At 45.4% G+C, this 26262-nt stretch overlaps 6 protein-coding genes across 6 annotated transcripts, besides 44 other annotated features; 3 read left to right on the top strand and 3 right to left on the bottom strand.

The window, feature by feature from the left end:
* Positions 1-387: part of a mobile genetic element that runs on past the window's edge.
* Positions 388-390: 3 nt separating this feature from the next.
* Positions 391-1130: a mobile genetic element.
* Positions 1109-1132: a tandem repeat.
* Positions 1133-1746: 614 nt separating this feature from the next.
* EKO05_0000689 (uncharacterized protein) lies at positions 1747-2190 on the bottom strand (the record flags this gene model as incomplete). The annotated part of the gene is made up of 1 exon (XM_059635477.1): positions 1747-2190. The coding sequence occupies one exon, from the start codon at positions 2188-2190 to the stop codon at positions 1747-1749; it is 444 nt and encodes a 147-aa protein (XP_059491460.1).
* A 1775-nt stretch (positions 2191-3965) lies between these two features.
* Positions 3966-4787: a mobile genetic element.
* Positions 4771-5082: a mobile genetic element.
* Positions 4818-4863: a tandem repeat.
* A 193-nt stretch (positions 5083-5275) lies between the features above and the next one.
* Positions 5276-5509: a mobile genetic element.
* Positions 5510-6084: a mobile genetic element.
* Positions 6085-6096: a mobile genetic element.
* Positions 6090-6297: a mobile genetic element.
* A 34-nt stretch (positions 6298-6331) lies between these two features.
* Positions 6332-7088: a mobile genetic element.
* Positions 6539-6574: a tandem repeat.
* A 62-nt stretch (positions 7089-7150) lies between the features above and the next one.
* Positions 7151-7234: a dispersed repeat.
* Positions 7183-7351: a tandem repeat.
* Positions 7282-7676: a dispersed repeat.
* Positions 7361-7758: a dispersed repeat.
* Positions 7555-7558: a direct repeat.
* Positions 7559-7703: a long terminal repeat.
* Positions 7559-8911: a mobile genetic element.
* Positions 7719-7753: a tandem repeat.
* Positions 7808-7837: a tandem repeat.
* Positions 7852-7903: a tandem repeat.
* Positions 7914-8341: a dispersed repeat.
* Positions 8030-8401: a dispersed repeat.
* Positions 8422-8467: a tandem repeat.
* Positions 8483-8567: a dispersed repeat.
* Positions 8582-9016: a dispersed repeat.
* Positions 8770-8911: a long terminal repeat.
* Positions 8912-8915: a direct repeat.
* Positions 9017-9097: 81 nt separating the features above from the next.
* Positions 9098-9127: a tandem repeat.
* A 301-nt stretch (positions 9128-9428) lies between these two features.
* Positions 9429-12401: a mobile genetic element.
* Positions 12402-12511: 110 nt separating this feature from the next.
* Positions 12512-13260: a mobile genetic element.
* Positions 13247-15128: a mobile genetic element.
* Positions 13622-13631: an inverted repeat.
* Positions 13622-13671: a mobile genetic element.
* Positions 13662-13671: an inverted repeat.
* Positions 13716-13746: a tandem repeat.
* Positions 15126-16022: a mobile genetic element.
* Positions 15996-19355, bottom strand: EKO05_0000688 (transcriptional regulator swi6; the record flags this gene model as incomplete). Its single annotated transcript, XM_038936456.2, has 2 exons — positions 15996-16830; positions 16877-19355. The coding sequence occupies 2 exons, from the start codon at positions 19353-19355 to the stop codon at positions 16118-16120; spliced, it is 3192 nt and encodes a 1063-aa protein (XP_038803230.1). The 3' UTR covers positions 15996-16117.
* Positions 18023-18118: a tandem repeat.
* Positions 18621-18838: a tandem repeat.
* Positions 19099-19166: a tandem repeat.
* Positions 19183-19206: a tandem repeat.
* Positions 19356-19384: 29 nt separating the features above from the next.
* On the top strand, positions 19385-20701 carry EKO05_0000687 (uncharacterized protein; the record flags this gene model as incomplete). The annotated part of the gene is made up of 1 exon (XM_038944766.1): positions 19385-20701. The coding sequence occupies one exon, from the start codon at positions 19385-19387 to the stop codon at positions 20699-20701; it is 1317 nt and encodes a 438-aa protein (XP_038803229.1).
* A 120-nt stretch (positions 20702-20821) lies between these two features.
* On the top strand, positions 20822-21414 carry EKO05_0000686 (Acetyltransferase (GNAT) domain; the record flags this gene model as incomplete). Its single annotated transcript, XM_038936373.1, has 2 exons — positions 20822-20864; positions 20915-21414. 2 exons carry the CDS (start codon positions 20822-20824, stop codon positions 21412-21414), a joined length of 543 nt encoding a protein of 180 aa, XP_038803228.1.
* Positions 21415-21519: 105 nt separating this feature from the next.
* Positions 21520-21555: a tandem repeat.
* Positions 21556-23083: 1528 nt separating this feature from the next.
* On the top strand, positions 23084-23506 carry EKO05_0000685 (uncharacterized protein; the record flags this gene model as incomplete). The annotated part of the gene is made up of 1 exon (XM_038944765.1): positions 23084-23506. The coding sequence occupies one exon, from the start codon at positions 23084-23086 to the stop codon at positions 23504-23506; it is 423 nt and encodes a 140-aa protein (XP_038803227.1).
* A 1296-nt stretch (positions 23507-24802) lies between these two features.
* On the bottom strand, positions 24803-26104 carry EKO05_0000684 (Acetyl-CoA C-acyltransferase; the record flags this gene model as incomplete). Its single annotated transcript, XM_038936398.1, has 2 exons — positions 24803-25988; positions 26040-26104. The coding sequence occupies 2 exons, from the start codon at positions 26102-26104 to the stop codon at positions 24803-24805; spliced, it is 1251 nt and encodes a 416-aa protein (XP_038803226.1).
* Positions 26104-26139: a tandem repeat.
* Between the last annotated feature and the right edge of the window lie 123 nt (positions 26140-26262).

Here is a 26262-nt window from a genome sequence, read left to right as displayed (position 1 = left end):
ATTAAATAAGTAAAGCTTATAAAGATAGGGTGTAATAAGTAGTTTAGAGTAGACTATCTAGCTTAAGAGCAGGTTTAAATTTAAAAGACAAAATTAATTATTAAGGTTAAACACGAACTATAATGGTTGTATTCCTACTACCTTTATACTAAGGAGATATAATACTTATTTATACTAATAAAATACATAAGGGTGCTTATAGGCAAGCATATTATACTATACTTATTAATAAGCAGTTACATATATTATTCTTGTTAATAAGTAGTTATATAACGTCCCTATCTGTTCTTTCCCTCCTTACTGTTTGTTCTTTTAGGGCAGAGTTAGGGGTCTTGGTTAGCTGGTACTTATGTTTGTGCCGTGCCCTAGCACAGGATCGTAACACTAGGACACTAAGACATTGCAGGAATTAAGAAAGCAGACTCCTTAGCAAAAGAAGTAACTAAATAGAGGCCTACCTCTAATATAATAAGCATTGCTATAACTAGATAATAAATTAATGCTGTTATAATAAAAGAGTAGTAATATAAACTAGACACCTATACAGCTAAAGTAATGCTAATAAATTAAAGCCTCTATACAGTAAGATACTAGCTAGAGCTAATAAATAAAATAAAACTGCTATAAGACACTAAAAGAGAGGTAGCTAGCGCCTATTACTAACTAAAACTGGTATATAGCTATAATAAGGTATACCTACAGAATATATAGAAGGTAGAAGATAATAGATATATCTGTAGCTATATATAAACATTGTAATACCTTCTACCTAGCTATAAAGAATATAGGAAAGTTAGGAAAATAATGTAAGATAGCTTATATAGATAAAGGCCAACAATAGCCCTACTGCTACACACAAACTAAGGAATTACACTTACTCTAGCTTTTATTTTAGAGACTAAAGTAGGTACACGCATGTGGTACCTACAACAAACAACAAACAACAGACACCTAAACCTCTTTGTTTACTACTAAGAGCATAGGCTCTTACTATAGGACTGCAAACTTACATTTACTATCCCTTTAAACAAATCCAACCCTTAAACTACTACAGCAGCGTAACTGCTCTCGTCTTATATACTCTTAGACTCACACAGGACGTTACGCTAATCAATCAATCAATCAATCAATCCGCGTCGAAACATTCCGCCATTAAACGACTTTCCTCCGGAGTACCGAGAGTCAGCTGATTTGCTCTTCTCACGTAGACAACGCGGCAGCATCCACCAGCTTATGAGCATCCAGGTTGGTCCAAGCTGAAAATGCGCTGACGAACGGGAAGGGGTACGCGCAGTGTCAGGAGTCCACGTATGACCGGCTCATTCACCTTAGAGCCATCGTAAAAATTGTTGCACTCAGTCACTTAAGCATCAGGTCAGGTTAAAGGGATAAATTTTGCTGCAGTTTACTCAATGTTAAGGAACACAATTCGACTGCATAAGACAAGAACGCTAAGTTCTCCCCGAGCCATTCCAATGGGAGCGCTCGCTCTTTCACAATCCGCCAGTTTCCAATTGTGTCGCCAGCCGATCCCATCGAAGGCTAATGGGGACAATATCTTGATATTCATTTGCTCGTCGCAACGTCGGGGTGATTGAGCAACCAAACAATGTGCCTTTGAGTTCATTGTAAACGCTTCTTTGCTGCAGTGATTAAGTAATCATTGACGTAGAATGTCGTAAACCTATTAAGAGTACGCAATCAGATGCAAGCGTTTGTACGAGGTGATGAAGACTTACTATGTGATTATATGCGGGGGTCCATGTACGTAGGGATATTGTTATTTCGATGGTCATCAACCATTGGGAGTGCTTTGAATCCATGATATTTATGGGACTCTGCAACCTTCTGGTTGATTTCTAGTTTCTCTGCGGTTGCAGCAATACTAATCTTGATGCGCTGAGCGGTACAGTAATGCACTATTAAGACTGGGAGATCTTCAGGCTCATGTGCCTTCTGGAAATTGTACTCTTTGTTGCAAAGGTCGAAAACCATCACAGTCCTGCTCGGCCACGTTGACAAAGAAAGGTTGTTCGAATTTTCAACAGAAGCCCCTAGTGACGTGAGCGTACAGTCGCGAATGGCATCGATATTGTCTGAAAGCTCGAAGAGTGGGCTGTTTCGATGAACGATCACAAGGACGCGAAGAGGGATTTGGTTCTTGACGTAGGCATGCCACTGAGATGTCATGATTCTTTGAAATAAAGGTTCGATGGAAAAATTGTGTGTTCTGGGTATTGGGTCTAGTATTGCTTATAAATAGTTGGTCTTGGCATGATTCCCGCAGTACCGATAGCTCCAGTTATCCCCGCAATCTCCTCCAAGCTAGTGTGCGCTAAGAATCAGGGGGCGTGGGAAGGCTGCACTCGAGCACGTTCGAGATTAAAGCGCCACACATGCGGCATTCTTTCCGTCGATAAAAGCACATCTGAGACCTTGTCGTTAGAGCGTGGGCGGACAAGTTTAGGTTTGCGACTTTACATACATTGGTGAAGATATGAGCTAATCAAGAGTGATGAGCGTAAGAAGGGACGAGGTTGTGGAAAGAATGAAGATCAGGTCTTGACTTCTGATTCGAGAAATGTGTGTTTTGGCGACCTTTTATATGTGACCTAGTATAGAAATGCAACAGTTACTACATGCGAAAGTACGGCACGGGAAATGCATCTTGACCGAAGATTAAGGCGCGGGGATGACGGAAGTGAATGCACAGTGTTCCGGGCTGGATACCAGCCCTTTTATTGGTCAAACGAACCTTGCAACTCGTGTAACCACATACCTGACATGCCAGTGATTAGGGCGTGCCAATAAGATGCATCCACTTGCTGCAGTCGCGACGTCAGGCTACCAATAAGAATTAGCGCTGACCCTTGTTATAATATGTATGTTGCACGTCCACGGTGAGCTGCATCCGTCGCACACTGACGGTGAGCTCTAATCGTCGTAAGTCTTTGGTAAGCTAGGGTTGCGGCACGCTCAAGATATGCTTTACCCGCTATATGTCGGCTGTTATGATCGAACTTTGCATGCTCAAGCTGAGTTAATTTTCTCGCACGTCTTCTGTGAGCTGGAATTTGCGCACCTCAGCTTCCCAATAGGTCAGAAAAGCGAGGCGACGGCTACCTGCGTTTGGAGAGACGAGCAAAGACTTGGCCGCAACATATCCAAGCAGACCAGGCCGGTTCTTTTGGACCTCTGTGGCAGGTTCGTAGAGGAGATCGCAAGGGGAGGGTTGGATTGACCTTTTTTCTAATTGTAAGCTCCCAGGCAATAAGTAGCTGGTCTTCGCCTTAAGCGTGGACGAGCCACCCCTAGTGTCTATCCTAATAGAGTGCTTGGTACTTATGTGCTAAAAGCTACAAACTTTCCTAGATCATAAGTATATTTACGCGGTTAATGCTGATAGCACCTAAGTAGGACCACGTATCTCTTTTAATTGCATAGCTCCTAGGCTTAGTCTACATTTTGTAGTCTAGACAATGATTTAGTGGCGAGAATGTACAAGAGATAATTAAATTAGGGAGGTAAGACGAAGTGGCAACGTTAAGGGTGAGAGAAATATTTAAGGAGAGAAACTACATAACTAATACCTTTAGTTAGCGTAATGGCTTTAAGTATTACAGTAAGCTGATCTAAGTGTATCCTACTACGTAAAGAATTGAAGTGGTCTATCTCTAAAGCTATCTGCATCACGCTCTTAGAGATCTAGATTGTGGGTAAGGCTATTTGAGATAAGGTTAAGGACAGTCTTTGGTACCTGTTCTAGCAGGCCTGTTCTAGCATGCAACACCTCGCTAAACTAAGCTACCTCTACTAGTGTTAGTTTATCTATACTGTTTACTAATATTAGCAGGAGATTAATTACACAGGGAACTGCATCTTACTCTTTTATCTTAATAGGTTTACTAAGAGTCTTTTTTTTAGGGTCCTGGAGCTCTAATTCGAATTTTGTTATGTCTAGAGAGTGTAGAGAGTGTACAAAGCGATTACGAAGGAGGATAGGGTTAAAGAGGATAGCAGGTGTATTAAGGTACGTAGTGTGTAGTAACAAGACTAATTACTAGAGTATTAGCAATAACCTCTAACACCTTTATATAGTCTGGGCTAACTAGCCCTATAGTAGCTCGCTAAGACTAGCAGAGGTACCCCTAGGCCCAGCGCCTAACAATGCCTCCCTTTTCTAGATTATTTAGCTTAAATAATAGTATAATTAGTAATACTATATCCTTTTTACCTAGCTTTAGACGTGTTTACTCTGTCTGTCCTATTATAGCTAATTCTAACTAGGTTTAGGCACTTATAACACCTTATAAGGTTAGATAGGGCTTAATACTAATTCTACCTTTATCTAGTAAAAGTTAAACAGAAATCTTCTCTTACCTCTTACTTTACCTCTAGGGTCTAGGTAGCTGTCTGCGCAGGCTAAAGCTCTAACTAGGTAGCTGGCAGCATATAAGCTATCTATACCCCTAGTTTTATTAGTTACTACTACATCCTACTTTATTTTAGTAAGTACTAACCTATTCTGTCTAGCACTTTTATAAGGATAGCTAAGGGATTTTCTAGGTCTTTCTAGCACGTTCTAACACGTTTTAGCAGATAGCACCGCACAATACACCCTAGTAACCTCTCTAGACTGTTCCTAACTGCTACTACCTACTATTTACTATAGCTGTTATGTCTATGCCTGCTTACTACAAGATTAACATTGCTAAGAATAGTAGGACTGCTAAGTAGTGCTGTATGCTCTGTCTCTACTATATTACTATTTGTAAGGTCGCTGTAGGCAGGCGATGGAGCAGAGCGAGATGGGACAAATAATAGGGTAATATTTAAGAGATAAGACAAATCCTTAATAGATAAGTCTTAAGGTTTGTAAATTATATACGTGTGTGGCCAGTAGGTCCCTAAGCTTAGCCTGGGAACTGGCTAAGGTATCTCCTGGCGTGGGGAGAATACTTGTAACAATAGCCCCCCCCTCTTTAAAGGTTTGTCCTAAACTGTAGAGAGGTCTCTAGCAACGTTATTAAGCTCTAGAAAAACCTCCTATAGAGGGAAAAACTTAGCAGAAGAAATGTAGTGCTAGTAGGACTCTATTAGTTAGTGTCTATAGGTGTTAGATGGTATAATGAATGTGTAATGAGGTAACTTGATAATATTAATGGTTGTTCTATGTTCCTGTTCCACTGTGTTCAGTAAGATTCAGGTTCTTCGCTAGTGTGCCAAGCCTATTAGTCCCTGCTTAATTGTACAGATCTAACCTTACTAGAGCTTGTTCTATCTAACACACCCCTTTAGCTTAGAGACTTATTAAGCTAGTAGTTCTGTAAATGTAAGGTCTTTAAGTTGCTCTTAAATTTCCTTAAGAGGTACAGTATTTGTTACCTATACTAGCTCTGTAATAGCTAAGCTAAGTTATTAAAGAAAACCCTTCTATTTGTTTGCTAGTAGGACCTTTGTTATGCTGTCTGCAATTATATTTGCTAACTGCACAAATTCTATCTTAATTGTACCCTTAGATACTTCTTATCTAATCTAATAGTTATAGATATCTACATATTAGAGTTTAGTTTAGAGATAGGAAACTTTCTCTGTTACTAAGCGTATAGTTTGCTTATTATTATACTAGATAGTAATAGTGCGCGTGTCTATTTTTATTTAGAGTTTGTAGAGCAGTCTTAATATAAAGAGTGCTTCTTTAGCTACTTATAAGAGAGCTAGTAGCTCTACTTTAGTAGTTAATGTGGTAACTGTGTCTTGCTTGTTAGCTTTCTATATAATAAGTCTACTAAATAGTCTTATAGCGTATCCTTGTAAGCTTTTGCAATCTAGGGTGTTGTCTGCAAACAAAGCGTTACTCGCAATTTACAGTCCTTCTGCTTCTCCTAGTTATAGGGCTTGTTGTTTAGTATCTTAGAGGTATAGTAGTACTTAATCTACAGCGTTATAGTGCTTAGGTCCTAGATCTGCTAGGAAGCAAGCTAGTTGTAAGGTAGCAAAAGCAATATCTAGCCTTATAGTAACTGCAGTAAAAAGTAACAACCTAATCTTGCGTTAATATTTATTAATTTCTGCTAGCGCTGCTAGACCCTTTCTGTAAGGGGTGTACAAAGCGATTACGAGGGAGGATAGGGTTAAAGAGGATAGCAGGTGTATTAAGGTACGTAGTGTGTAGTAACAAGACTAATTGCTGGAGTACCAGCGATAACCTCCAACACCTTTATATAGTCCGGGCTGACTAGCCCCATAGTAGCTCGCTAAGACAGGCAGAGGTACCTCCGGGCCTAGCGCCTAACACTTTCTTAGGTAAAGTTCTATTGCTGCTATAGGAGTATTGTGTTAAATATCTTACCTATTAGCTAAGCAGCTAATCTTGTCTAAGTATGCAGCTTGTAATAGTTAGATCTTTTAATCTTCTCTTTTTTAGATAATTTCTTTGCTAAGGAACTACTAAAGGTTGTCTCCTCTAGTAAATTTGTAACTGTTTTGTAAGTATCTAATTGCTTCTTACACTTTGCGCTCCTTATCTCTGTAGTACATAAGTATAATATTATTAATATAGAAGAAAATAATAACTCTATCTCTAATTAGGTAGCACGGCTTATAGGGTACAATCTGGAACCCTAGTACCTTAAGCGTTGTAGTAAATTCTTTCTGCTAGAGGAGTAGGGAGATACAGAGACTATATAACGCCTTATTTATTAATAGAATTATTCTAGGCTTCTAGTAGCCTTAAGGTATTTTTATGTAAACCTCTTAATCTATTATTGTATAGACAAATGCGTTTATAATATTTTAATGTTTTAGCTCTATATTTTAGTAAGCTGCAATTACTATTATTATCTAAAATAATTAGTTAGTAAGCGTGGCTGCATAAGTGTCTTATAAGGGTAGGTTTTGTTATTAGTTACGTCTAACTACTAGTTGCGCCTTATACTTTAGTAAATAATAGTATTTATTAAGCTTATATGTGTATACCTATATACAGTTAAGGATCTATTATCCTGTTAATTTAATCTTCTTTAATAGTATTTCTAACTATAATTTTATATCCTAATAACTTATAAGGTGTACTTACTTAGCCTCTTAGAATAATTTGCCTATTAGGTGATTCTACGCTAGCAAAAGGGTAGGGGGTACCCTGGGGTTAGGTAGGGGTTAGGTATAGTCTGCACGGACTAGGGGTAGAGGTAGGGTAGGGGTAGGGTCTATATAGGGTAGGGGTAGGGTAGAGTCTGCACAGATGTTAGGTAGGGGTAGGGTAGAGGTACCTCTAGCGTAGGGTAGGGGTAGGGTATAGTCTGCATAGACCAGAAGTAGGGGTAGGGTAGGGTAGGGTTTAGGGTAAGGTCTGAAGAGAAGAGGTAGGCCTAAGTAGGGCCTGTAGGTGTTAGTGTGTAACTCTTTAACTAAAGCAATTATTATAAAACTTTATACTACAAAAATATAGAATATAATAAGTACTTTTAAATAGTCTATATACTATAAGATCCTAATTAGAACTAGTAGAGTTACAGCAGTTATTATGTAAATCCTAGGTTGTTACTACGTAGGCCTACGTAACAACTACTCTAGCTCTACTAGTTCTAATTAGAATCTTATAGTATATAGACTATTTAAAAGCGCTTGTCTTACTCTATAATTTTATAGTACAAAGTTTTATAATAACTACTTTAGTTAAGGTGTTAGATGCTAACACCTACAGGCCCTACTTAGGCCTACCTCTTCCCTATCTCTACCCCTACCTGTAACTACAGTGGCAAAAGGGTAGGGGTTAGGTAGGGGTAGGGTACATTACGTGATGTACCCCTACCCTACCCTACCCCTACCTACGCTAATTCTATGCTAAGAGGGTAGGGGTAGGGTAGGGTCTACATGGGGTACAGGTAGGGGTAGGGTAGGGTCTACATGGGGTAGAGGTAGGGGTAGGGTAGGGTCCACATGGGGTAGAGGTAGGGGTAGGGTAGGGTCTACATGGGGTACAGGTAGGGGTTAGGTAGGGGTTAGGTAGGGGTTGGGTAGGGGTTGGGTAGGGTAGGTGTTGGCGTGTAACTCTTTAACTAAAGCAGGTATTACAAAACTTTGTACTACAGAAATGTAGAGCAAAGCAAGCGCTTTTGAACGATCTATATACTGTGAGATTCGGATCAGAATTGATAGAGTTACAGCAGTTGTTGTGTAAATCCTAGGTTGTCACAACGTAGGCCTACGTAACAACTGCTCTAGCTCTACCAGCTTTAATCGGAATCTCACGGTATATACACCGTTTGAAGGAGCCTGTCTTGCTCTACATTTCTGTAGTACAAAGTTTTACAATACCTGCTTTAGTTAAAGAGTTACACGCTGACACCTACGGGCCCTACAGACCCTACCCTAAACCCTACTCTACCCTACCCCTACCCCTGGTCCGTGCAGACTGTACCCTACCCCTACCCCACGCTAGAGGTACCCCTACCCTACCTCTACCTAACGTCTGTGCAGACCCTACCCTACCCCTACCCTATATAGACCCTACCCCTACCCTACCCCTACCCCTGGTCCGTGCAGACCGTACCTAACCCCTACCCAACCCCAGGGTACCCCCTACCCTTTTGCCAGCGTACCTGTAACTCTTACAGTAAAGCAACTATTAAGAAATTTTGTACTAGAAAGATATAGAATAAGGAGAGCGCTTTTAAACAGTCTATATTCTGTAAGATTCTAATTAAAACTAGTAGAGCTAGAGTAGTTGTTACGTAGGCCTATGTAGTAATAACCTAAGATTTATACAATAACTACTAAAACTCTACTAGTTTTAATTAGAATATTACAGTATATAGACTATTTAAAAGAGCTTGTTTTACTCTACATTTTTGTAGTACAAAGTTTTATAATAACTACTTTAGGTAAAGAGTTAGACGCTGACACCTACCCTATATAACCTCTACCTAACCCCTACCTAACTTCTACCTATACCCTATGTAGACCCTACCCTACCTCTACCTCTACCCTATATAGACCCTACCCTACCCCTACCTGTACCCTATATAGACCCTACCCTACCCCTACCTATACCCTATATAGACCCTACCCTACTCCTACCCTCTTAGTATAGAATTAGCGTGGGTAGGGGTAGGGTAGGGTAGGGGTACATCACGTGATGTACCCTACCCCTACCTAACCCCTACCCTTTTACCACCGTAGGTGATTCTTAAGCTTAGTTTAGCAAGTTAGCAAAGGTAGAAGTTAACTGCAATAGGGCTTTAAGCCTGTAGTAAGTATTCTTATTATCTTAGCCTTGTCTATAACCTCTTCTCTATATTGTCTAATAAAACTAGCTTAGGTTCCTGCTATAAAGGCCGCTGCCTAGAGGACAGTTATTAAGGACACTTATTACGTTAGGTCTAGTTATTCTCTAGTAATTAACTGTGCAAGTAGTGCTATAGAAGGTAGTGTTAATAGAGGTGTTAGGTAATTATTCCTAATCTTCCTTCCTTAGTAGTAGCCTAGTTAGTCTACTTTGTTTTGTTCTTCTAAACGTTCTTTAGCAACATTGTCTTTATAGAAGCATTCTGTTTCTAGTTACTAGTAGGGAGTTAGTAGCTTAATAGTCCTAACATGTGTTGCTATCTCCTCTAGCGTCTTATACATTAGGCTAGCTTTTAGATCTTTAATCTCTCTATTAAATATTAATAGTTTGTTAAATACAACGTTCTAGGTACTAATTACTTTAGCAAGTAATAGTATCTATATTTAATATATGTTGAATAATTAATATCCTACTAGATATCTAATCTATACCTTTAGATCTAGGCGTTAAAGGCGTAACCTACCTTTATGTGTATTATTAGTTATTATAAATGCCTTACAGCTGTATTCTTTAAGGTGTATAAGATTAGGTTTATATAATAATATTACAATCCTATTACTAAAAGTAACTTATATAAAGATTATTTTATATAGTGTTTTCTAATAGTTTATATAGTTTAGAGATCTGTTATAGAGGTATACTGCAGCTCTTGTAACTTCTAGCTACAGTTCCTAGGAGAGGTTAGCGTTAAGTTGCATAGCGCAAGCTTTCTCCTTGTTTACGCCCCCTAAGCGTTCTACGCCTCTATATTGTGCTTATGTATCTAGTATAGAAGGCTTAATAACAATTCCTTATGTTGCTAACTATCTTTAAACCTCTAGCTTAACAGTTGTTATTTTGTTGTCTGCCTTAATTGTCTTTATAGATATGTTATAGTAATTTTTAAGAAATAGTATAAATATTAATAAGGCTTTAATAATAGATTTTGCTGTTTAGTTGTTAGTAAAGTAGAGATCCTATTACAGGCCTAAGAATTTGTTAGTAATTAATAATTAGCTCTTCTCTTTTGTTACCCCTTAAGCTTTATAGGTGTAGAAATTAATACTTAGTCTTTTTCCTAGGCTGTTATTATTTATACGTAGGCCTTGGCTTATTTATTGCCTTAACTTTGCTCTTCTGTAGGAATTACACTCTACTATAGTAATACCCTTAGTATATACCCCCTAAGTTTGTTATACAAGGTGTTCTACTGCTACTAGGCTAGAATAACCTAGTTGCTTGTGCTATAGTGTGGTAGAGGCTCTTTATAGTCCCTTTTTAGTTTTTATTATAGTTTTATATATATAGTATAAGGTATCTTACAATTCCTTATAATCTAGTACCTATTACCTAAATATTTTAGTAATAGTGTAGATAATTTTGTTGTCTAGTCTCTGTAGGGTTGTTAGATTTGTCTATGTATCCTACCATATCCCTTGTTGTCTTAGGAGGTAGAAAGATACTAAATTGCATAGTAGGTTAGGGTAGACTACTACGTTTTGTAGTGTTATACTGCAGGTTCTAGACTAGTTTATTAAACTTAGCTTAATTAATCTGTATCCCTTTATCTACACTTTTAAGTTTCTAGCCTAGATATAGTTACTAGGTATTAGTAGGCAGAAGTTATATATATAGTTAGGGTTGTTTATTATATAGCAGGTTAATCCTAAGTTAAGGATAAATACCTTCCTTAGTAGATAGCCTTTAGCATTCCTTCTGCCTAATGCTGTATTAAAGACAGCTTTTATGTTTATAACTTTCTAGCCCTCTAGTTATTCTTTAAGGATTTTAGGCGTTAGAGTGTGTAATTGTTTTACAACTAGTGTTCTTAAACAGGTTCTGCTTTATCTGCAAATTAGCCCTTAAAATATAGTATCTTTCTTACGCTTAAATTATATAAGCTTATTTATTATCTTACTTAGTTTCTACTACTTAGGTGCCTTATCTAGATTAATATAATAGTAATCCTGTATACTGTAGCGTTGTCTACATGCAGGGTATTTTGCTCCCCCTGTAGTAGTAGGTCCTTAATCTAAAGGCTGCTTAAGTGTGGTAGTTTTCCTACCTGCTGTACGTTAATTGCAGGGTCTGCCCTAGTTGCTAGATAGCGCGCTTTTAGCATATTAGGCGTCCCCTTTAGTGCTCTAGGAGGTTCTACCCCCTTTAGTAAGAAATAATGCATTACTAGCTATAAAGGCCTTATATTTCCCTAATCTAAGAGGATAATACATTATTATGTGTTCTTAAAAGCGTTTTATTATCTCTTTTTAGCTTATACTAGTTATAAGTCTACTATTATCCTAAAAGTTTGTAGACTATATAGGCGCAACTTTGTTTATAGCTACTAGGAAGTCTTTTGTTATTACATTTAATTATAATAATTTAGTAACTTAATATATCTCTGTCTCTATAGCTGCCTAGTTATACTTAGCTAACTATATATCCTATTATAACGTGCTTCTTATTAGCTTAAGAGCTATAAGGTATCTGTTATAGGCTTGTCCTTGTTTAATTTGTTTGTTAATTCTAACTATTATTTGCAGGTTAGTAATCTACTGTTAGAGTAGTTTGTCTAAAAGATAGTATGTATGTAGTAAGTGTAGTAACACAGTTAACTAGATAAATGCAATAATTTGTTGCATGCTGCTTTGTTCTTTCTTATACTTATGTTAATTGCTCTTATACTATTTAAGGAGTATCTTATAATATTTAAGGTCTTCCTTAAAAGCCTTCTAACCTCTAGTTAATAGTTTAGTTAGTCTTGTTAGGACTTTAATGCTAGGAGCTAGCGCGTAGTCTATAACAACAGGCGCACGTATAGCTAGTAGTTTTAGAGTTTCTTAGACACTAGATTTTAGATTTATCTTATTCTAGATGTTATAGACTATATATCTAGATTATAGTTACATAAACTATCTAGTGTAATTAGTGTAATCCCTTAGCGTTATTGTAGGGTTACAGTAGGTTAATTGTGCTATTTTGTGTTAGTTACGGTAGTACGACTCTTAATTGTTAGATAGTATAATAAATGTGTAATAAGGTAACTTAATAATATTAATAATTGTTCTGTGTTCCTGTTCCCCTGTGTTCAGTGAGATTTAGGTTCTTTGCTAGTGTGCTAAGCCTATTGGTCCCTGCTCGATTGTACAGATCCGACCTTGCTAGAGCTTATTCTATCTAACAACTCTAAGGGATAGCCTTTAAAGGCACCCTAGGTACTAGGCAGCAACAAGAACTTATTAGACAGATTAGTTAACTTAATAGTCCCTGTCTCTAACTGCTCCTACTCTTCTATACTGCGCTTCTCTACTATAATAGCCTCCTTAGTATAATAGTCTAATAAATCTATTTATTGTTATAACTGCTCCTTACGCGTATAAACTCTACACAAGTCCTCTATAGCTTTTTCTAATATTTTAAGCACTTTAGTTTACACTTTGTAACTCTCCTTTATACGCACGCGCAATTTGTCTTTCTTAGACACTAGCTAGGTAAAATTAGATTAAGTTACTTTTATATTATAATATTACTTAAGGCAAACATACTTACTATACCTTCTAGATTAAACATAAACCTTATATACGCAGTTATACTTTATATAAGTTTTATATTTTTATACAATAACTTTTCTAAAGGACTTAATAAATTTGTATAGACAGTAATAGCAAGCTAAACTTAAGATAGTTAGTTGTTATAGTATTATTAAAACTACCTACTAATTAAGAACAGGCCCTGCGTTATATAAATAAGCTTAAGAGACTAAGCTAAGACAGAAGGGGGATAATGTTAAAATCTATAGAATATAGAAAGAATATAAGCTAATTATAGTATATAGGGCACAGTAAGTATAATAAGTTATTAGGTTTAGCGTAAGTAAATTTAACAGTATTAACACTTAGTAAGAGGCTAAAGATTATATAATATAATTAGGCTTAACGTACTCTACAGGTGAGCGGATCAAACAGGTAAGCAGATCACTCTGCCAAGACCACACCAAACCTCCACCTCACCACGCAATGCCTTAACAACAACATTAATCTACGCCCTTAAGAGAAGCTGCAATACAGCTTACACTCTAGGCAATTAAATAAGACATAATACTTACCTTATAACGCGCTGCAGCTATATATAACACGCCTTACAGCACACTACATGCTTAATATACAGGATAACCTACATAAGCTAATTATACGCTAGTTTAACAGATTATAGACTAGACTAAGGAAGACGTAATTACTAAGTACATCCTTAAGCTAGATGCATAAGGATTTGCCCCTTAGCTAGCTGCTATAGCTAATATAGCTAATTCTTTGTATACTAAGTATAATATAGGCTATATTAGCATAAACTAGCCTAACATATTTATTAAGCGCTGCCCTAACCTTAGAGTAAGGTTTAATTATAAGTATAACTATAAGAGAGCCCTCTATAAGAATCTAGAGATTATTAAGGGCTAGTTTAAGCTTGTAGTAAATGTTAAAGCTAAGTATAGCATCTAGAATAATAATATATATAACTTTAATAAGACAGGCTTTATAATAGGCTAGATATTAACAGAAGTAGTTATTACAGGCTTAGAGCGTTAAAGACAGCTAAAGGTAGTGTAGTAAGGTAACTGTAAGTAGACAATAGTTATACAGGGCATTAATAGCACAGGGTAGGCTATTCTACCCTTTATTATCTTTAAAGGCTGCAACTACCTCTCTGCCTAGTATAAAGAGGACAATCTGCCCTATAATTAGGTTATTAGAGTCTCTAAGAACAGATAGACTACTAACAAGCTTAGTCTAGACTAGTTAAAGCACTTTAATACCTATATAAAGACGCGCACCTAAGGAGTATACTAGCTACTCCTTATTAATAGCTATAAGAGCTATAACTCCCTTAACTTCTAACAATACTATAAGGAAGTAAAGATTATTATACTATGTATACCTCTACACTTATTACACTTCTTATAGCTACTAGATATAGGCTGTTTTACCCCTTTAAAGATAGTATATAGGCGCTAAGCTAAAGATCTTATATATAACTATATTACTTATATTACTAAAACTAAGTTCCTACTATACTTTATAGGCGCCTATAAGGAGATATTTACTTCCAGTAATATCTAAGGAGGCTTTTAAGGCGCTAGAATAGTCCCCTTTAACCTAGAACAGGTTATAATAGGTCTTAATATCCGCCTACGTACCCTACTGCTACCTCCTATAGAAGATGCTCCCTAGCAGTCCTAAACCCTAAGTAATACCCTGCAATTAGGATCACAATTAACGCTAGTTTAAGAGTGGATTTAAAGGCATGTAAGCAGCTTACTAACTTTAATAGTTAAGGCCTTTAAAAAGCTTACTAAAGGCGTAGCTATTATTGCGTATAAGCTAGTGTTAGCTAAAAAGGAGATTACTAGGCTTTAAACAGTAAATAAGGCTGCTATATAATGCAAATTAAATAACAGAAAGCAGTTATAGGAAGAGGGGGTCCTAACAGCTAAGGAAGGCCTTTAATTAACTACTCTAACTAAGTTTAGGGCGTGTAGTAATAGTAAGAAGGTAAAGAAGCAAGTGCGTGCTAAAGGAGGAGAAGTAACCTAAAGATGCTATACAAAGTGCTACAATATTAGATATAACTTACGTACATATAAGAAGGATATAGAAGATGTTTCTAAATAATATTATGTCCTGCACTACTATATATAAGGCTAAAGTAGGCTAATGCAAGCTATAATAGGGTAGAGGTTTAGTGTGGTCTTAGCAGAGTAATCCGCTCACCCGTTTGATCCGCTCACCTGTGGAGTACGTTATTAGAAACTCTAAAGATTAGCTTAATCTTTTCTTTAAATAGGTTAAAGTCTTTTATCTATTTATCTACGTTATCTAGGGCCTTACTAGCTTAGTACTGCTGTATAAAGGGCTTAATTTAGGTAAATACTTTACTACGTATGTAGCTAGCTGTAAGGACTACTTATTTAGCCTTAGGAACCTTCTTACCTTAGAAGGTAAAGAAGAAGTCTTACTATATAAGCTAGTTATTAAGCTTACTATAATCTTTATAGTAAAGGTTAGGCTTATTAACATTTATAGTGCTAGTAGTAACAGTTATATCTATATTAATGTTACTAGATATAGAGTTACTAGGGGTAGTATAGGATCTAATAGTACTTATCTTAGAAGTGTTTAAAATATTAAAGTTATACTTTAGTTAAAGACTATAAGCACTAATTCTGTTAGTTCTTAGGAATAAGTACTAGTAGATTAGTTAGGGTTATTAACTAAGTAAAGCTTAAAAAGATAGGGTGCACTAAATAGTACAGAGTAGACTGTCTAGTTTAAGCGCAGGTTAAGATTCTAAAGACAAACTTAATTAATAAGGTTAAACATAAACTATAAGGGTTATGTTTCTACTAACTATATACTTTAATAATAGTAGTAGTAATATAGGCTAATTAGTGTTAAGGAGCTTCTAATTACACTAATTACTAATTACACTAATTGCTAATTGTACTAATTATACTAAGCCTAATTATATTACGTGATCCTTAGCCTCTTACTAAGTGCTAACGCTGTTATATTTGCTTACGCTGAACTTAATAACTTGTTGTAATTACTGTGCCCCACGCACTGTAATTAGCTTGTATCCTTCCTGTGTTCTGTGGATTGTAACAGTAACCTCTACCCTATCTAGTAGATTACTGTCTAATATAGTAACTAACAAGGGCAGTACCTTAAGCTACCTATTCTTATTTTAAGTCATTTAAAGCGTTATAGTAACAGATGTTAATTAAGTGTTTATTTAGGCTTCTACGCCTTCTACTTTCCTAAGGAACTCACGTACCCGCCCGACCTCCACCCCGTCTAGTGGATCGCTGTCTAATGCGGCGACCAACGAGGGCAGCACCTCGTCGATCCGATCCTCCTGGACGTTGGTGCACAGACACACCACCTGGCGGAACATGGCCTCGAGCTGCCCGTCCTTGTCCTTGAGCTGTCTTGAGCGTTGCAGTAGAGAAGCGTTGGCCTGCGTGTAAACCTCGACCCTCTGCCGTAGTGCAACCGTCGGTATGGAGGTGAGTGAGGGTGAGAGCGTGGCCGCGGGAGGCAGCGAGAGGGGCGTGCTGAGGTACGACGGCCCGCCAGAGGCTTGCCGGATGAGGTGCTCGCCTTCTCGTCGGACTTCTTCGGGGAGGTCGGATTCCTGCACGAGGACTCCTGCGCCCTCGGCGTCGGCGTACCCAACGTCCCGCCGTTGCGTCAGGTCTGTGGCGGCGTTGGTCGCGGCGAGCATGTGCCGCTGCGGCTCGAGCCAGCGCTTGAGGTTGGCGATGCGTTTTGCGCGGTCCTGGCGCTGTCGCAGACGTGACCGCAGGGTTTCGAGGCGCGACTGTTCTGATTTCTGGAGCGAGGAGAGGGTGGAGATGGTGGAGTTTGTCTGGTCGATCAGGTCTTGCTTCAGGCGCGCTTCTTGCGTGAACTGCATCGAGGCGGACTGGAGGATGCCGTTCATGACTGGAATTGTGGTTAGACGAGTATGTGAGGCCGTGAAAGGACTCACGAGGCTGGATCTCCCGACTTGTTTCTTCCACCTTGCTCAGCGGCACCTTTCCTTTAGACGGGCTGGCGGCAGAGAGCGCCGTGTCCGCGGCGTCGCCGTGCAGGTCGCTGCCGACGCCAAAATCAACCGGCCGCGTGCCTTTGTGGTTGGGGATGGTGGGGTCGGCCTGCACCTCGAGGAGCTGCGAGATGATGTTGCGGTTTCCTATCCGGGCGGCGAGGTTCAGGGCCGTGTTGCCCGCCTTGTCGCGGGCGTTGACCATCTCTTGCATGAACCTCATGAGCCCTATTGGCTTTGGGTAGTTGCTGTTCTCGAGGAAAGAGGGGATCTGGTGGGCGCCGATGTTGCTGCGCACGAGGTACTCGAGCAGGGCTTCGAGGTAGTACTTGCTGGATGCGGCGCGGCCCTTGATGGCGCACGTGACGGCGATGTGGTGCAGGATGGTGCGGCCCTGGGTGTCGCGGAGCTCGATGAGCGGCGCGAGGATCTCGAGCGTTTCTGGGAAGCAGCTATGGTCGAGGCTGTTGTTGACGGAGACGGCGCTCATGAGCGGGGTCTGGCCCGAGGCGCTCCCTCTGAACATGTTTGCGCCTTTGGAGACGAGCAGGCGCATGAGGGAGACGCGGGCCAGGGTGGCGGCCCAGTGCAGGGCCGTGTTGGAGCTGTTGTCGATGGGCATGTCGAGGTCTGCGCCGGAGAGGTGCAGTATGGCGGGGTGGTTGGTGAAGTCTGTGCGGGTCTGGTCGGCGAAGAGGTCGGTCAGCATGGCCTGCTTCTCCTCGTTGAGCTTGGTGTCGGGGAAGGGCAGGGGCGGCAGGGCGCTGGGGACCTGGCCGTCCGGGAGGCTGATGTGGTGGCCGGTCTGGTGCTGGTAGAAGGAGTCGCTGGGCTCGGTGGGCGAGCCGTGGTCGTGCAGCAGGTCGTCGGCGGCGTTTGGGCGGTGCTGCGAGAAGGAGTCGTCGCGCAGGCGCTTGCTGGGGGGCTCTTGGGTGTCATCGGCGCCGGTGGCGTAGGCCGAGTCGGTGTGGGTGTTGTGGGTGTTGTGGGTGTTGTTGCTGTGGTGGGGGTGGGTGTTGTGGGCGCTGAAGCTGCGGTCCGAGGCCAGGCTGTGGATGCTGTGCTGGCTGCTGGTGCGGAACGAGTCCTGGCTGGGGAGGGGCGGGGGCTGCGAGGGGCGGGTGGTGGAGCGGCGGGGCTGCGAGGCGCTGGCGGGGCGGGGCGGGGCCGGGGAGTGGAGGCGGGCGACCTTGTTCATGGCGGCCAGGGCGCTGGTGGCGGTGGAGGAGATGTTGGAGAAGAAGGTGCCGCCGAGGCTCTGGCTGGGCTGACGGGCGTCGATGGTCTGGGTGTAGAAGCGCTTGCGGTTGGCGGCCATGGCCTGCTCCTTGGTCGGGGTGTCAAGGCCGTGGCCCTGGGTGCCCTCTGCGCTGATGTCGTAGTCGAGCAGCGGGCGCAGGAGGTCCTCGACGCCGTACTGGCGGCAGAACTCGCGGCCGCGGCGGTAGTTGATCCAGGTGCCCTGGTACTTGCCGTAGCCGCCCTGGACCTTTTCGTGCTCGCCGGTGAGGATCTCCTTCTCGAGCACCTTTGTGCGCTTGCCCTTGTCGACGCCGGCGACCTTGAGGATCTGCGTGGCATTGAGCCAGCCGTCGGAGCGGCGGCGCATGACGGCGACGCGGTTGACCTCCATCTCGTAGACGGAGACGCCCGAGTAGACGGCCGTGTAGATCTGCGGCTTGTCCATGGCGTGGGCGTGGGCGTGTGTGTGTGCGTGGGCGTGTGCTTGCGCCTGGGCGTGGGCGTGGGCGTGTGCGTGTGGCTGCGCGTGTGGCTGCGCGTGTGGCTGCGCGTGTGGCTGCTGCGCGTACCCGCTGGCGTCGGAGAAGGAGCGGTTGAAGCCGGGGGCGGCCATGAGGGCCGAGTGCGAGTGCGAGGGCGAGGGCGCGGGCGCGTGGGCGGGCGACTGCTGGTACACGGGCTGCGGGTCGGGAAACGAGCGGGCGACCTGCTGCATTGCGGGCGTGCGGTGCGGTGCCGGGTGTGCCGGGTGTGCCGGGTGTGCAGTCTGTGCTAGCTGGTGCGCATGGGCGAGGCGGTGGGCGACGGTGGTGGGCGACGGTGGTGGGCGACGGTGGTGGGCGACGGTGGTGGGCGACGGTGGGTGGTGGGCGACGGTGGGTGGTGGGCAGAGGGAGGCCGAGTGGCTGCCGCCGGCGAAGAAGCGCAGTCGTGTCGCAGCCGGTCGCAGTCGGGCGCAGTCGGTCGCAGTCAGTCGGTCGCAGTCGGTCGCGCTTCGAGTCTCGAGGGTCGCCGTCGTCGTCGTCGTCGTCTGCTGCTGCGATGCGGGGAGTCGATGGCCAGCCGTCCGTTGTGGAGCGCTTCGCGTCCGGCGGCGTGCACGCGTCGCCCGCCGAGCCAATTGCGCGACGTCGCCCACACGGCACCCTCCACCCACCACCGCTGCGCCGCCAACGTGCATCGTCGTCGTGGCCGCCAGGGTGAAGGTCCATGTCTGCCTGGCCCTCGCCCACCGCCTCGCCCTCGCAGGCAAAGTCGCTCCGCCTGCTGCGCGCCCTCCTGCGCGAGGCCTCGTACCTGCCCGACGCCGCCGCCCGCGACTACTTCCGCCGCTACGCCGTCGCCCGCTTCAGGGCCTACCAGCCGGCCGACCATGCCACGGCCTCGTTCGACGTGCTCGCGCTCGCAAAGCACCGCCACCGCGCCTTCAAGCGCCGCCACCTCGCCGTCATCCGCGCCCGCACCGCCCAGCAGCAGCGCCAGGCGCACAAGGGCCTGAACCTCCTGCGCCGCGCCAACCAGGGCGAGGGCCCCTGTCTCGAAAAGGTGCTGTGGTTCACCTACGGCCGTCTGGGCCGCCGCAAGCACGCGCTGCTGCACGACCTGCTGAAGCCAGACCCCGCCTGGCCCGAGGCCCCGCCGCCGCTGCAGCTGCTCTACCACAGCACCGCGCCCTGTCTGCAGTACTTCGAAGCCCCCGCCGCCCACGGCACCCACGGCACCCACACCATCGCCATCTCCAAGCAGTACCCGCGTCTGCGCGCCGTCCTCGCCTCCCAGTCCCACAACGCCCTGGCCCTCGGCCGCGCCATCAAGCGCCCCTACTTCAAGGCCCCCATCCGGAACACGTGGGAGCGACCGATGCCCCTCGAGCGCGCGGTCAACAACGTCCGCCGCTGGTACGCCGAGACCATGACGCGCCTCCTGCCCGCACTGCCTGCCGCCGAGTGGGACAGCATCCACGCCATGAGCACCGGCAAGCAGCGCATCGCCTTTGCCCGCCGACGCACGCCAGCCACCCTCGTCGACCTGCCCAGGGCCCTCGCAGACGAAGACGACCTGCCCAAGAGGCTGCAGCGCAACCTCGCCCTCGACAAGCTCAGCAAAGCAGACCGCCCCGCTGGCATCGACCGCCCACACGCCCTGACCGCCAGGTACATGCAGCGCCTGTACGCCAAACTCCTCACCCTGTCCTGCAAGCTCGAGTACGACGCGGTGCACAAGCAGTGGAACGCCATCTGGGGAGAGCCCATGAAAAGCATCAGGCCCGTCAGCTACACCGCCCCCGTCGACCACGTCCTGTTTGCAGACGTCGATGCCAAAGGCCTCCGACCCAAGGCGCACCAGACGAAAGCGAACACGCGGCCGTTGGTGCAGCCACGCACCGAAGACGGCGACTACATGCGCTTCCCCTTCTTCGCCGAAATGCTTCCCGCCACGCATCCCATGCGCATCGACTTGGACAAGTGGAAGAAAGAGCGCGCAGAGGCTCACGCCAGCTGGGTAGCCTCGGGCGGTGACGCATGACGAAAGGAGCCCCACATGGGCCCTGGATTCTGCCACCCCGCGACATCCAAAGGGCGCGCCTGGTGGCTACAAACTTCTGTCGTTCACGTCACACCCAACGCGAACACACACAGACCCGCCATGTCTTCCACAAACCCCACCGTCCGTCACGCAACGCGCAAAGGTACGTCCACCACACACCAAAGCCTCCACACCCACCAACGCCCACCCCAGACGTCCCCACAATCCTGGGCCTCATCCAAGAGCTCGCCGACTACGAAAAGGCCTCGTCGTCGGTCGAAGCCACGGTCGAATCCCTCACGCGCACCCTCTCCCATGCCGACCCCTCGGACCCCGACAACCCGGACAAATTCTCAAAGGGCTATGCGAAAACGCTGCTCCTCACCGACCCAGACGGCACCATCGTCGGCATGGCCCTCTACTTCTACAACTACAGCACCTGGACCGGCGTCCCTGGCATCTACCTCGAAGACCTCTTCATCAAGGACGCCTACCGCAACAAGGGCTATGGAACCCTCCTGCTTAGCCAGCTGGCCAAGGAGACGCTCAAGGTGGACGGCAAGCGACTCGAGTGGAGCTGTCTCGACTGGAACGAGCCCAGTCTGAGTTTCTACCAGAGCGAGAAAATAGGTGCCGCGAAGAAGGACGAGTGGGTTGGATTGAGGGTGGAGGGGGACAAGCTAGATGCGTTAGCTGGCTCGTCGGCGTCGTAGACATGCTGGAAAATCCACATGTACATTAGTCTTCTATACTGTTAAATGTTTACTTGTTTACCTGTCTCTGCTGTTAAATATAGACTGCTGGTGTTGTACTTTTAGATACTGTAGTTACCATACTGTACTATACTATACGATTGTTAAGTAAATTTCCTCTAGTACTTATATATCTGTTTAGATTAATGTCTAGATTAAAGACAGTACTAGACTAAGCTATATATTTTATATCATCAGTGCGCCATCAGACGTGGTAAGGCGCAGTGAGTCTTGAGATTCTGGCCGTGTTCGTTTATCGAGGGGCGGGGCGTGGGGCGTGTGGTTAGTTGCGGGGAAACAAAGTAACTGCAGTGCTTGAAAGATGGGGCGAGGGTGAGTGTTTGTCCATGGGGGTAAACTGTCTCGAAAAGTCTTGGCTGTGCCGCTGATCAATGCTCATGCTGCATTCATGTCGGGTGAACGCTCTCCCAGAGTATCACAGCTCGTGCATGACCGCTCCAATGCGGGGGGTTGTATAATCTTCAATGGGCCTCGTGGGGGATGCTTGTCGGTTATGGCGCTCACCTGGAGGAAATTGAGTAGCTTACAGGCTCGATTTGCTCTCGATGTTCGGGAGATGCGGTTGTTGATCTTACAGCATGTCTTATGGAGAACATGGTGGGCAACGTGGGCTTGTTGGATGTAAAGTGAATAGAGTCAGCGAAATACGGGAAATGGCCATATCTCTTCGAAACACTTGGCGTGGCTTCAAAGTCATTTCCTATATATGGATACAAGCGTGCACTTCTTGACTTCTAGGTGAAGCCGAGCTCGTCTCTGTCTTACAAGAATACAAATTACCATACCTATGCTTGTTGTCACTTCTCGCGGACCAAGAGAACAAAACAATGGGTCTATCCATGGCCGAATCTTGAGCCCGCAAGGAGGATTTAGAGAGGCTGAAGAAGGATGCCGCGAAGGCGCTCCAGCAGATATAGAGCCGGAGATGAGCCAAGAGTGTGCTCAGGCGTGTCGAATGCTGGAAGCGCAACGTACTCGCACTCAGTCGTAGTCCCCATGACTTTGTGGCTTTGTGGACTGGAACTTGCAGTCAGCTCTAGAAGTTTTTCCAACATTGCCATCAGCAGCCGTTGGATCTATTTGATGGCAACATCAGCAACACCTGAGTTGTCAATGGTTGAGAGGCGTTCGCAACATCACTAAACCTGATACGGCCAGGACGAGGCTCTGCACTCGGCGCTAACGGATATAACGCGCTTTCTAGGCCTACAAGACTTTACCTGGCCGCTACGAAGCTTAATTCCTCTCCCTCCTGGTCCCATATCGTCGTCACTGCATCTTAGAAGTTCGCAGCACCGGTTGTATGCTCCACACACATGGAGGATTGAGCTTCACCAGGCGCAAATGCATCCGCTCGCCTCCCCATGAGGACTCCACACAGAGAGAATGTTCACCCTGATGCCGTCTCGGGGTAGACATTGACCGTGGGGGAAGTTTGGCGTCTCCAAGGAATTCAACAAATCTAGCTGGAGCATCGTGGAGCCCCGTAAAAGTCGTTCCGCGACCCTCAGACTCATAACAAGCGCTTGTCTTCACCACCTCGCCGTCCTCTGTGCCTTCTTCCACCCTCCATATCTCATACCGGCTCGCTGATCTGAATCCTGGCAAGATGGACATCCTCACCATGGTCGAAGACCAGCCCACGCCGAAGAGCGTGTACAACTGGCGCGTCTACGTATCGGCCATGACCGCATCTTTCGCATCCTGCATGATTGGCTACACGACCTCCTTCATCGGAACGACAGTATCACTAGACTCCTTCAAGGACGAGTTCGGACTCTCGTCTATGAGCGCTTCGCACTCGGGCTTGATTCAGGCAAACGTTGTGTCTCTATTTCAAGCTGGGACTTTCTTCGGATCCATCTTCTCGTACGGCACTGCCTACCACTTTGGTCGGAGGATCACGCTGTGGGCTTTCGTTACTCTCTTCATTGTTGGTGTCTGTGTTACTTTTCTGCCATTGGAGGACATCTTGGCCCCGTTCACGCTGGGAGATTTATCTCAGGGTTTGGTGAAGGAGGCTGTACTGTGATCGTATGTCGTCGACATCTCTGCTTGAATATAGAATATATCTCGCTCGCCAGCTCCGCAGTATGGCAGGAGAACAGTGGTCTTTGAAAATTACCCCAGCAAACATTTTCAATTTCAAGATCGTTTTCGCAAGGCTCTTCAGCTGTAAGAAACCTGAGAGTTCTCCGTAGGAAGATGAACATCAATCTTGGGTTCGTGCATTTCGGAACGGAAACTGTCCATACACAACAAGCTGCGATGATTTGGAGTTTTCAAGTTTCTCAAACAGACAAGTCATCTCATCAGGATGCTTTCTTCGGGTTGGAATACCGGCCTGTCTTTTTTTGTGAATCGTTGCGGTGTTATGATGTTTCGAATTCAATGGAAAGAAACAGGAAAACAGACGACAGAGCATCCAGCTGTTCCGATTTCTTTTCACTGTACGGACAACCTTCATCCAAGCATCGCGCTCTCGTATCCTGGAAAAGAGCCTAGCCGACAGCACCGAAACCTTCGTCGTTTGACTTAGGCTTTCAGACTGTTTGTTCCCAGGTAATGTTCTTCAGCATATATGCCGATCTTTCACTATAGCCGCAGAGAAAGATCGTGTAGTGGAAGAACGACGAGAAAAAGGTGAACCTGTTTATCTGCCTGCATAAGCGCAACTGCTGCAGTAGAGAGTAGGCCTATACAACGTGGCTAAGAAAGCAAGTAAATGTGCGTACAAATACTACCTATTTGGCTGCGATAGCAACGCAGCCAGCATGAGAGACCATCGCGTTCATCTTTGAAAGAACGGCAGCCACACATGGTATCCTTTGACATCAGTTTTGAACATCGTTTTCGAAAAATGGCAGCCACGCATAGGTTTGTCAGCTTTCACTTTTGAAGATGTGCATCCATCGTGTTTCGACACAACCATCCATGATCTTAGACTATGTGGACTGGAAAGAATATTCGAAATTCGGCATGCATGCCATTTCACGTGTAGAATCCGTTCACAATTTAAGGCTGTCTTTGAGTGGAACAAGGTCTTGGGACTGCAGGAGACATAATGTAAACATTCCATCCGTTTTGGATCCTACCAAAATGGACGGAGCAGAAGATGAGTTCGAAAGAGTTCTAGAAGGTGATCGTTGGTACAAAGGATTGATGGAGGCAATGATGATTTATACTCAAGACAGTCACGTGAGAGCTAGCTCTTGGCGCCCGTTGTTGCAGGGCGGGGTCTTTTTGAGAACATAGACACACATTTCGAGTTTGGTCATAAGCGTGCTGTATTGCTTTTTCCGCGCTAACTTGATACAAACTGAACAATCTACAACTGCTCGTTGACGAACAACCCGGCCATGCCCATGCCTGTGCCAATGCACATGCTGGTAAGCAGAACCTTCTTCTTCTGCCTCCTGCACTCGCTCAGCCCTGTGACGATCTGCCTGGCACCTGTGCAGCCGAGAGGGTGACCCAGCGCGATGGCGCCTCCCCTGACGTTCAGCTTGTTGTGGTCGATCTTCAGCGTCTCCAGACAGTACACTGCCATACTGGCAAAAGCCTCGTTGAGCTCGATGAGGTCAACGTCGTCAAGCGAGAGCTTGAACTGGGAGAGAAGCTTGGGAATGGCGACAGAAGGGCCGATACCCATGATCCTGGGGGGCAAACCGGCAACGGTGGCACCGACGTACTTGGCGAGGATAGGCTGACCAAGCGCTTCGGCTTTGCTGCGCTTCATCAAGATGACCGCGGCGGCGCCGTCGGTCAATTGTGAGGAGTTGCCGGCGTGGGACTTGTCGCCATGGGGCAGGAAGGCGGGCTTGACCTTTTGCAGCGACTCGAACGTTGTGCCGTAACGAATGCCCTCGTCCTTTGTAAGTGTGATCTCCTTCTCCTCGCCGGTCTTGGGGTCTTTGATGGTGGTCTTGATGGGCGCAATCTCGTCATCGAACCAGCCTGCCTTCTGCGCAACCTCGGCGCGCCTGTATGACTCTGCGGCGTACCTGTCCTGGCGTTCGCGGGAGATGTTGAAGTCGTTGCCGACGTTCTCAGAAGTCTGGCCCATGGGCTGCATGCAGTCACACGCCTCAGGGTTCTGCAGAATCTCATCGACAAAGGGACGCTCGAGCCTGTCGCCTCCGCTTGTCATGCTTTCCGCGCCCATGGCGACACCGCACTCGATGGCGCCGACGGCGATCTGGTTGGCAATATCCTGTACTGCCTTCAAGCCGGACGAGCAGAAGCGGTTAAGCGAGGAGCCGGCGGTGGTGTTGGGGAAGCCAGCGGCGAGCATGGCGGCGCGAACGTAGTAGGCAGCCTTTGCATCCGAGACATTGCCGCAGCAGATGTCTTCGACGACGGCAGGATCGAGCTTCGACTGCGCGACAACCTGCTTGAGCGTCTTGACAAGGAGGCCGTCGAGCTTCGTGTCCTTGAAGCCACCCTTGCCGGCTTTTGTGAGGGGTGTGCGGATGGCGAGGGTGATGACTACGTCGTCGGGGTTTTTGGTGGTGCTGGCGCTGCGTTAGCCGTACTGCCACTGAGAGACGATGTGATAAGCGTACATGGTGGACAGACCGCTCGTCGAGGGCGACATCTGCGCAACGATGGACTTGAGACGTTCTGTCATGTTGTGTGTGTGGTGTGGTGTGAAGAGTGTGATGTAGAGGAGAGCAGGGGCGCCAGGATTCGATCAGCACAAGAGAAGATTGAGCGGTGCGGATGCGGAGAGCGGAGAGCGGAGAGAGCTTTAACAACGATGGGGTTGCCGCGTGGAGCCAGGAGCCG

Source organism: Ascochyta rabiei, chromosome 1 (assembly GCF_004011695.2).
Source record: "Ascochyta rabiei chromosome 1, complete sequence".
In the NCBI taxonomy this organism is placed as follows: Eukaryota; Fungi; Ascomycota; class Dothideomycetes; order Pleosporales; family Didymellaceae; genus Ascochyta; species Ascochyta rabiei.
Note: the sequence above shows the minus strand (reverse complement) of the source record. Positions and strands in the feature narration are given on the sequence as shown.